Genomic DNA, 9,647 nt, shown 5'->3' on the forward strand with positions numbered 1-9,647 from the left:
GAAAGACGCCAAATCATAAAACAATGAGAGATGCCTGTTACATGCACATGTGAACTGCTCCATATCCCCGATAAAAGTCTCTCAGGCCAAATGTGAAATCTGACGATATCTGAAGATTACAAGACACTGGGGAAAGACCGATAATGCAGTAGAACTTGGCAGTGAGCCACATACAGCAGAGGAGGACTCTTAATGTATATTTCTCAGCCTTCCAACGTGTACGTGAGAATTATAGTTTGGTTTGAACTTGTTTCAACATGCAACTAAATCGTAGGTGAAAATAACGTAGACTTCTGAATCACAAATAGCAAAACATAAACGGATAACATCACTTTCACCATTGTCAACCCACTCAAGGTAATGCACTCCTGCATTTGCGAGGCTCCCTGGACGAGGCCTATAATGACCTTAGCTACTGCAGCTCTTTCCTCATAAAAAGGTAAATGGACAAAAAAACACAACAAGTACTTAGGATCATTTCCCAAGAGGCTCAGATTTGCTCACAAATGGAAGGCTTGGGCGTAGCTGTTTCCGCGATGCAGTGATGTCCATCTCAGTCGCTGTGAGGATAATGGAACCAATAGGGGCAACAACCTGTTAATGTACCGGTAATAGGAAATGAGAGCTCATCAGTGCAGTCTGTGGGGCTGTTAGATGGAGCACTCAGTGAGCACAGGTGAGCCCCTTCCTCATCTGACTGACAGAGAAGTTATGCACCCAACTTAAAAATAACTGACTGAAATGCTGTTGTTTCCTGATGCAACCTGGGTTCACAGGAGCCAGGGATTGAACCACCAACCCAGGGATTAGCAGCCAGCCTGCTCTTCCACCTGAGCCATACTGGTTTTTCATCTTAAAGAAAGCTTATTACTTGAGTTTATGCATTTCTTGTATTCTATTTTAATTAATTTTTAATTTTGATTATCTTATTATTATTCAATCTCATTTTACATTAATGTTTTTAACATGTTTTTCCGTTCATTTTCTTTTTATGTGAAGTACTTGGTGCAAGTCATTTCTTTGTTGTAAAGCACTTTCAGCTGCATTTCTTGTATGAAAAGTTGGAAAAAAAATTCTATATATTATTCAAATCCACCAACTGGCTGAAGTATTTCATATAATAAGTTCAAAGTCTCAAATTCTGTCTCAGTGAATAATCCTGAAAGCAGTCCATCTAATATCTTAAATTGGGTGAAAAACTGTTTATTTAGAAATATCTCAAGCAAAACCAGCTTCTGACCCTTGACAGAATTCATTGTCTGTATTACTGGGCCAGCAAATATGATACCAGTAAAACTATACAGAAACACATCTACTGAACTGCTGCATGTAATATCAGTCCACAGAGGCTTGGAAAAAAGAGAAACAACCAGTGGTATAGAAGATTAAAATGTCTTATTTCAAATGAAAGAAGCAAAAAAATAATAATCCTAACAGTTCCTACATTGAAGTGGAATGTTACATGAAGTTACAGTGAAAACAGGAAAAGTTGAGTGATATTTTGGTTGGACCGATATTACTGATGATACTGGCTCATCACCAATATAGCCATTAGTATGGACCTGTGTTGACACCCAGATAATTACAGTGCTCGCAACTGCAGCAATAAATATTTTACTGGCTGCATCTTGAAGTATATTTTAAAGCCATTTTTCTTATTTCAAATTAAATATAGTTTTCTGTTGTTACTTGTAGTTATTTATCATTTTAGTTATTTTTTTTGTTCAGAAAAATACTCATTGTTCTGCTATTGATGTCTTATGTAACTTTTAAACCTCCTACCCAGACATATTTTTAGCTCAACTTTTTAAATCAACCAATTCCGAGGGATCTCACCAAAACAACTATCAGCCAATATCAATATTGTTCTTTCAAAATATTGATATCAGTATCAGCTTCAAAAATCTACAATCTGTCAGACTCAAAAAAAATGTGTGAGAGAAGCCTCATGTGTGGAGGCAATGCACTGACAGACAGATCTGCAGATATGAATCCATCCAAGATCAAAATATCTTCCTCTATTACTGAGTCCCTTACTTTGCAGACAGTCTTAGCACCACATTTAGCAAAATACAAAATCTAGACAGTGATGAGAGAGTCCCTCTGCGTCCCCTGTCAGTGCACACGTTGTCCTCGTCACTGTGGAGCCAGTGGGATGCCTCTAGCATCAGTGACCTGGCCCTCCTGCAGGTTCTTGACCAGCTGTGCGAGCCAGCGCTTGGTGGTGGTGTCGTCCTTCAGCACCTGGGCAAAGGTGCTGTCTTTCAGCTGGTCTGGCAAACACTGACGCAGGGCTTCTCTGGCTCTGGAGGAGGGAACGGCACGTGTCACTCACCAATAAACTTTTCACATCTTGCCATAAAACAAACAGCTTCTCATGTTGGTGGCTCCAAATGGCAGTGAGGCTGAAACCTTTTAAAATCAGCCTGTAATTGTCTTCTTGTATCAAGATTACAGTTACACACATGGGGAAACTTAACAAGGGGAGATGTTATTCTTTGTATATAATGGTTACGTATGAAGGCTCATTACCAAAGACCAATCTATAATCTATCTCAACCAGCACCACTCTTCCGCAGTGTGCTTTCCTGATATGCATTATTGATATCACTTACTGGGATACCAGCAATAACGGACCATATCTTAACTATCAGGCTGATAAACTACATGGACCTGCACAAATCCTGGTCAATATAGAACTTATAAAGTCACTTCAGTTTGATGTAGACTCTGTTGGGTAACATTCATATCCAGCTACTGATTCTCAAACTATATTCATACATTCAGCCTGGTGTTTAACTGTGTACACTCCATTTTTTTTGTGGTGCATTTCTCTCCTTCCTCACCTGAATATCTCTGATTTAACTGTTCACTTTTCTCAGGTTCTCTTCTTCCTGATTTTACAATGTGCTGCTATGACGACCCAAAAACAAATGTGTGATGTGATTATCTGCTGATCTGCACGACATCTAATTTTGGAAACAATCACTTCACTCTTTAAACATAAGGACATCACTCCTGTCTTAACTCATTTACTACTCCCTATATAATAGACACACAATAGTTTACTCAAAAGTGTGCAGTAAACTGAAATTTCGGATCATTGCTACTTCTTTTGCCCTTTTCACACAGAGATCCTAGCATCTGTGAAGCTTTAACCAAATATTTGGAACTTCATTGGAAATCTGTTACTAAAATGGCAATGAATTAACTTTCTCATTGTTGAGTAATCCTTTCAGTTGGTGGGCGAACATTAAGTTCTGACCACAAACTGGGAAGCCATTTAACTAATCATCACAACACACTGTACAAATGGCATGACTCATGGCTCCTCCTAGTGGCATCTACTGATGATCAGGGTCATGAAGGACTGAAAGCCTGTCTTACGCAAGAGCCAAAGTTAAAACAGGCGACCACATAGAGTAAACTGTATGTGCTCTACCTGAGATTATCTGAGAGGCGAAGGTAGCAGCGCACAACATGCTTCAGCAGACGAGCTGATGGTTCTTTGGAGAGCTGCAACACCATTTTGCCCTGCAAAGAAACAGACAAAGATGACACACTGACAGAGCATCTTTTGAAATCGATGCCCAGTGTCACACTGTGCAGAGACTAGGAAGGTAAAGTCAATCAAATTCTGACATATCACAGGGGACACTTACAAGGATCATGGCCACATGGGAGAAACGTTCATAAGTCTGACATATGTAGGCCAGCCCTGTGTCATCCAACAGAATCTTCTGCAGTATGAAAGTAGCAACCTGCCAAACAAAACAAAGAGAGGAACAGTGAGCTGTACAATCCTGTCAGGCACTGATACAGTGAATTCAGACTGAAGTTCATTTTTTTCACATTTTGTTATGCTGCAACCTTATGCTAAATAAATAAATAATTGTTTTTCCCTCATCAATCTACACTCAATACCCTGCAACAACAAAGTGAAAACAGAACTAGTAATCTCTCTTGATCATCTTTGAGATGTTTCTACACCTTAATTGGACAGGATTTGGAAAGATACACAGACAACCATCACTGCAGGGCTCTACCGATCTGGCAGTTTCTCCATCTCCACACAGTCTGTTTTTGCTTTGTCATTATGTGGTATTGAATGTAGACTGATGAGGAAAAAAAAATGTCTTATTTTAACATAACATGAAAAAAGCGAAGCGATCTTTACACTTTTTAAATACACTTTATACTGATACGCGATATGCTATTTCTTTTTCTATAACTGAAGATTTAAACAATGGACTGTTTAACTGTAACTACAGCAGTGCTCATAAATTTCAATGAAAGATATTAAACTGTGTAAAAAAGTTTAGCTAAAAGTTGAAGTGGGAAAGACGGAGAAAATGTTGTGGAGGGACACGTTTTAACTAATATATCAACAGTCATCATTAAGTTTGGCTATATGACTGTTAGAGGAGTGTTTAAAAACCAGGCTGCAAATACCGTTTTAGAGAGTTCACTTCCTGATTCCATGATACGGAGACACAGTGGGATGATTTCAGTGGTGAGGAGGAAGTTAATCACTTCTTGTTCATCTGTTTTGACCAAGGCACCTGTGGTAAATAAAAAAAAAAAAAAAAAAAAAAAGAGAGAATCATGAAGACACTCTTTAGTGTAAATAGCATTCATTCAAGAAATAAAACACCTAAACAGGAGTAGAGTTTACCTATGACTCCAAGGCTGGTGAGTCGCAGGTACTCAAATGGCCGTGTTTTGCTCACAGTGTGCAGGAAAGGGTAAAGGAAAAGAGGGATGTGAGCAGCAAGAAAAGCCGACCTGATGAAAAACAAATAATTAAAATCACTTAAATCAATGTGACTTACCTTAGATATGACAGTAAATATCAAACTTATTTACATAACAAACAACTAACTTCAGAGCAGGGATTAAAGCCTGAGCTGTCATATTTAAGATAATTCACCTGTCAATAAACATTCTTTAAAAAAGGGATTTATCATGCGTCACGTCTGATAGAGAAGTACAAGGTTAAGAAAACAAAATTCTTCTCACAATTTAATTGGAGATGCAAAATAACTTTGACATTACCTTTAAAATTCACAGAAAAACTGTACTGTTTGTGACATGAAATTCTTAACTCCTACAAATAATTTTAGTCATTTTTGCATTCATTTGGCTAATTCTTAATGATAAACAAATTCATTCCCTGACATTTTAAGACATGTAATACATCATTAAAGCCTCTGAAAACAATCTGCCATTACGAGCAGTAAAAGAAACAAGACATTCACAAAAACCTCTGCAATTTTGCATTATACTGAACTCCTCATTACCGTGTCTCAGGGTGTGAGGCGACACACTGCAGAAGTGCCAGGGCATTGCATACTCTGTTAGACTGGTGAGCTGTAAGTGTGGGTGGATTTATAGATGGATAGATGTTCACTATCTCCTAATAAAAAAAAAAAATCAGATGGGGAAAAAATTAGTTAAACCTATAATCAAGGCCACACAACAGTGGACAAATACACATAAATAGTAACCAAAAAGATTTCCCAGTAATGGATGGGACATGGGCCATACCTGCAACAGAGCTGCAATGGTACCACAAGAGTGCCAGAGCATTGGAGCAAGGTCTGGCACAGATTCACGTTTCTTGCTTAGCTCCAGCAAGGCGTTTTCTCTGGTTTCTGGACTGGACAATTCATTGATCCATTGGTAGATCTTCTCCCGGTCCACCTGGGCTAGGGCTGTAACATTAGTCACAGCCTGTAGAAAAAAATAAAATAAAAAATGTAAATTAAACTTTGGAAATATAATATTATGGTATGAGAAAATACATTATCTGCAATTTTGCTCAACATTACAATGCCACATGCATATTTTTTGAAACCACCACTTGGATTAATATGGCATTAGGTAATCGATATCAAGCTATTCAAAAAATATCATATTCGATTTTATAGCAAAAAGCTCGTCCTGGTGTCTCTGTCAATCCACTGGCAGTTTTACTGAGATCTAACTGTAATTATTATTGGGCGTACAGCTGATTATGACACAGCCAAAATGTCATTTCTATACTTAGTCGGTGACACAGCCATTACAAACTGCAGCCAAACACTGATCGCTTATTCAAAGGTTTGCTGGAGATCCCTAAGTTTTGAGAAGACGCCACATGTCATGATGCATTTGGAGGAAATATGAATAAATTACTGAAGAGACTTTAGTTAATAGTCGGAGCATGATGCAGAATGAAACAACGATATGTGATAGTGTCAAATAATATTGAATAAGATAGTTTCAACGGCCTTAAGCGAATTTAAGGAAAAACAAGAAGGGGAATTGTATATTGTCGCTACCGCACCAACAGCGCACAGTAAGTGAGGCTGGTTTAAATACTCACTGCTCCCGTCGCCAGCATTCTCCGGAGTTCTTTGTGGTCCCAAGGTGGAGTTAAAATTACTGTATGACCTAAAGTGTGGCGTAGTGGAGAACTAAAGCGGCTGCAATGAAACAAAGTTGGCGTAACTAAGACACGGTACGGACAGCTAGCTCAAGCTAGCTGCTAAATGTCTTGACGAGCGGAGTCCAGAACATTAGCATTACAAGCTACATCTCTTAATTGAAATACAGAATAACAAATAGACAATAATCTCATTTAAGTGTATCGATAACGCCCTTTCGAGCTCAAAACTGAAAGCTACTGATCAAATAACAAAATCCAGAGGCGATATTCTGTCGAGCAATGGTGGCAACCTGAATACAACTATACACACGAAGTATCGCGATAGCAGGCTTGTACGCGCTCTCGGTTCTCATTTCCGTTGTAAATTTTCACATTCCCGCCATCATCGCGCAGTGTTGCGAGGCGTAGTGTGCGGGTCCGGTGTCAACAACACTCATACTGGGGAGCAGGTGAATGCCGGCAAAACAAACTTTCTGCCCTCGGAGGACCTACAAAAGCGATACTGTGATTTAAAAGTTTCAAGACGAGCCCATATCATCGACAGGTAAAGAAAAGCGACGATGTAATCAAACGGTGACACTGTTTCATCACCAAATTACAATCAGGCAAATTAGCCAGTTAGCTAGCTCCCGCTAGCCTGCTAGCCGACTTGCTAATGTCGGCCTCCTCCATCCATTGAGCGCTTGTAGAGGAGTGGACGACATTACCTGCATCCCAGACATTTAGCCTGGCTGTGGTGTCGTGGTGTTATCCCGGCTAATTCTTTGTAACTTTGATGCCTTTTCACATCGTTGTGACTGCGACTGTCTTGTCGGAATAACGTTAACTCAGCTAAAACTAATAAACGCTGGTCGCAATGTGTTTGGCACCTTCGCTCGTCTTTGGTGCCGCGACTGAAATTTGCCATTGGGCTAGTTTGATGGCTAAAGCCAACACGGGCTGCACTGGCTGTTAATAGACCCGTTAGCCACTTAACATAAACACCGCGAATTTCCCCATTTTCCAAAATGTCCATCCCTGTTTGTCTAAATTATTCTGCGACCGCGTTGTCTGTGTTATAATGAGGTGTGCGCCGTTAGCTGTTGTGTCACGATGCTTTTGGTTGACTTGGAGTTTGTTATGACTTTAATCAAGCACTCGGTAGTAAAGCTATACACAACGTGGGCCACCTATTTACGTTTCTTGGGTTTATTCACTGAGTAACTTTAAAACGGTGTGCAACAGCCCTGCTACCCGTCAGTGTTAGCAAGTAACAAGTGCTGTGTGTTTTAATAAGCACAGTTATGTAAGTGATAGCGATTGCTTCTTAATCGGTGAGTTTTTATCATTGAGCTCAATGGTCTAATTTAATGTCAACTATCTGTGGAGCGATGGCAGTAGTAACAGTTCTTGCCTGAATTAAAGTAACTGTTCAGTAAGTTGTGCGCAGTGGTGTTCAGGCACACTGATGTGGTTAAAGCATACTAGTTATATTCCCCTCTATGTAGGCTGCAAACTTGTTTGTACTGACGCAGGTAATATCATTTCTCTTGTTCAGGATTTGTTGGTTCACAAGTCTCCTCCAAAGTGCACCAACTGGATAGTAAGCCATGGCAGCCATAGTGCCCAAACTCTCCAGCGGTGGTGCTGTTAAGATCCGGTTAACCAGCATGGACCTAGGCACCACCAGATGGAAAGAAGGAACTTTTGAGATTCTGGAAAAGGACAACAAAGTCAACCTCTGTCTGAGGTTCAACTGTGGTGGAGCTTCTAAAACTTTCCAGGTATTTTGCAGTTTGTGTGGTTTGTACTTACTTGGGTCATCAGTGCAACTGCTAAGACATTGTTTGTATTGTGAAGCAGCATCTCTGTGCAGTTTTTCACTTTCATTAATATTTAAAAATTGCCCGTCTCATTTGTAGAAATGTGATCAGTCATTGATGCTCTTCCCTTCAGTATCTACATATCAGAAGCCTCAGGGAAAGCAGCTGATTGTTGATGCATGTCATTTATCTAGAAAACATATCAATGGCTAACTTGTACAACAAGCAAGAAGATACCACCAAATTCTCTGCCTGTCCCTTAACTCTGCCTTATTTATTTACTTTGTCAATGTTGGAGGTTTGCACAGCATTTGTGGAGGGAATAAAATGTATGGAAATGTAAAATAAGTCTTAAGTTAGGAACACAAAGACTAGTATTTCCACTAACACGCAAATTTTTATTTTTAGGGTCAACAGTCATGAAAGGAGTTCAATGAATTTGTGTCTGAGAACTGTGAAGTCAAGTGATTTACATGTAGATGTGTAGGATTTCTTTTTCCACAATTAGGGAAAACACACACACTGAACGTCTGCAGAATCATGAGTAAAACCATGTTTTTAGGCAACTATCAAAATCGCATGGGAAACATGATCATACTGAAATACAAAACTGAAGCAGGACATACATCAAAATTTGTTTGTCTCACTAATTTGTGCTATAATTTACACAAAAAAATTTAAGAAATAGTTAAAGTGCTACATTTGTATGGAAGGGAGCAACAGGAAATAGAACTTTATATAGGCCTTAAACACTGTGATAACTGGGATCTAGTAGGTTTTTGCATGTTGTAGCAATATCAATATAGCATCAAAATGTACAGCATCTCAAAGTAAACATTGTTGAATTGCTCAAATCTTATTCATATCTGGTGGTTTACAAAAGGGCTTTTTCATCAGATAATTTGGCAGTAGTGAAAGCATGGGTGTAACTTTTGTTTGTAATGGCTGAATTCCAATTAGCTGCTTTGATGTCTGGGTCTCCATATTGTGCATGCATCAGTGTTATTAGTAACTTCTAATGTCTGCTGTGGGAAAGACCTGTTGTGAACTGAAATCAAAAGAACATGAGAACAGGTGTCTACTGTTAAACCATTCTCGAGTACTGCTCTGTGCTGGATCACTCAGCGACAACTGATGATGTAAGGACTAGGTTGCTTGAATCTGGTGTTTTGTTTTTGGAAGATAGTAACCAAACAATTTGAATAGGAGCCAGTCATCAAACTGCAATCCATACCATCTTAATGAGCTTTTGGCAGGTTTATCATGCTAGCTAATGAGTTGGTAGGCACCCTAACATGAGCAAACCAACGCACACTTGCTCAAAAGCTAAGGGGTTGTGTGTAAGGATTGAAACAAAAACTATTTTCTAATTAGTATTTTGTAAAATATGAGAATCTAGATCACTCTGTGCAAAT

The 9,647-nt window shown here is 39.2% G+C and overlaps 2 protein-coding genes across 3 annotated transcripts in view; one reads left to right on the plus strand and one right to left on the minus strand.

Annotated features, from left to right (window-relative positions):
- Positions 1-1,378: 1,378 nt before the first annotated feature.
- On the minus strand, positions 1,379-6,742 carry LOC139614944 (CCR4-NOT transcription complex subunit 9-like). The gene is made up of 8 exons (XM_071472639.1): positions 6,368-6,742; positions 5,548-5,733; positions 5,301-5,416; positions 4,676-4,785; positions 4,453-4,562; positions 3,663-3,761; positions 3,443-3,534; positions 1,379-2,305 (listed from the first exon to the last, which is right to left on the minus strand). The coding sequence occupies exons 1-8, from the start codon at positions 6,383-6,385 to the stop codon at positions 2,137-2,139; spliced, it is 900 nt and encodes a 299-aa protein (XP_071328740.1). The 5' UTR covers positions 6,386-6,742; the 3' UTR covers positions 1,379-2,136.
- Positions 6,743-6,823: 81 nt separating this feature from the next.
- Positions 6,824-9,647, plus strand: part of usp37 (ubiquitin specific peptidase 37) — a 14,840-nt gene continuing 12,016 nt past the window's right edge. For both annotated transcript variants that reach the window (XM_071472634.1, XM_071472635.1), the window contains exons 1-2: positions 6,824-6,974; positions 7,968-8,193. In XM_071472634.1, coding sequence (XP_071328735.1) covers positions 8,020-8,193 — 174 coding nt within the window. In that variant the 5' untranslated portion in view covers positions 6,824-6,974; positions 7,968-8,019. The remainder of the gene's footprint in view (positions 6,975-7,967; positions 8,194-9,647) is intronic.

This window comes from Trachinotus anak, unplaced genomic scaffold (assembly GCF_046630095.1).
Source record: "Trachinotus anak isolate AG129_WGS33_773 ecotype Australia unplaced genomic scaffold, CSIRO_AGI_Tana_v1 ptg000039l, whole genome shotgun sequence".
In the NCBI taxonomy this organism is placed as follows: domain Eukaryota; kingdom Metazoa; phylum Chordata; class Actinopteri; order Carangiformes; family Carangidae; genus Trachinotus; species Trachinotus anak.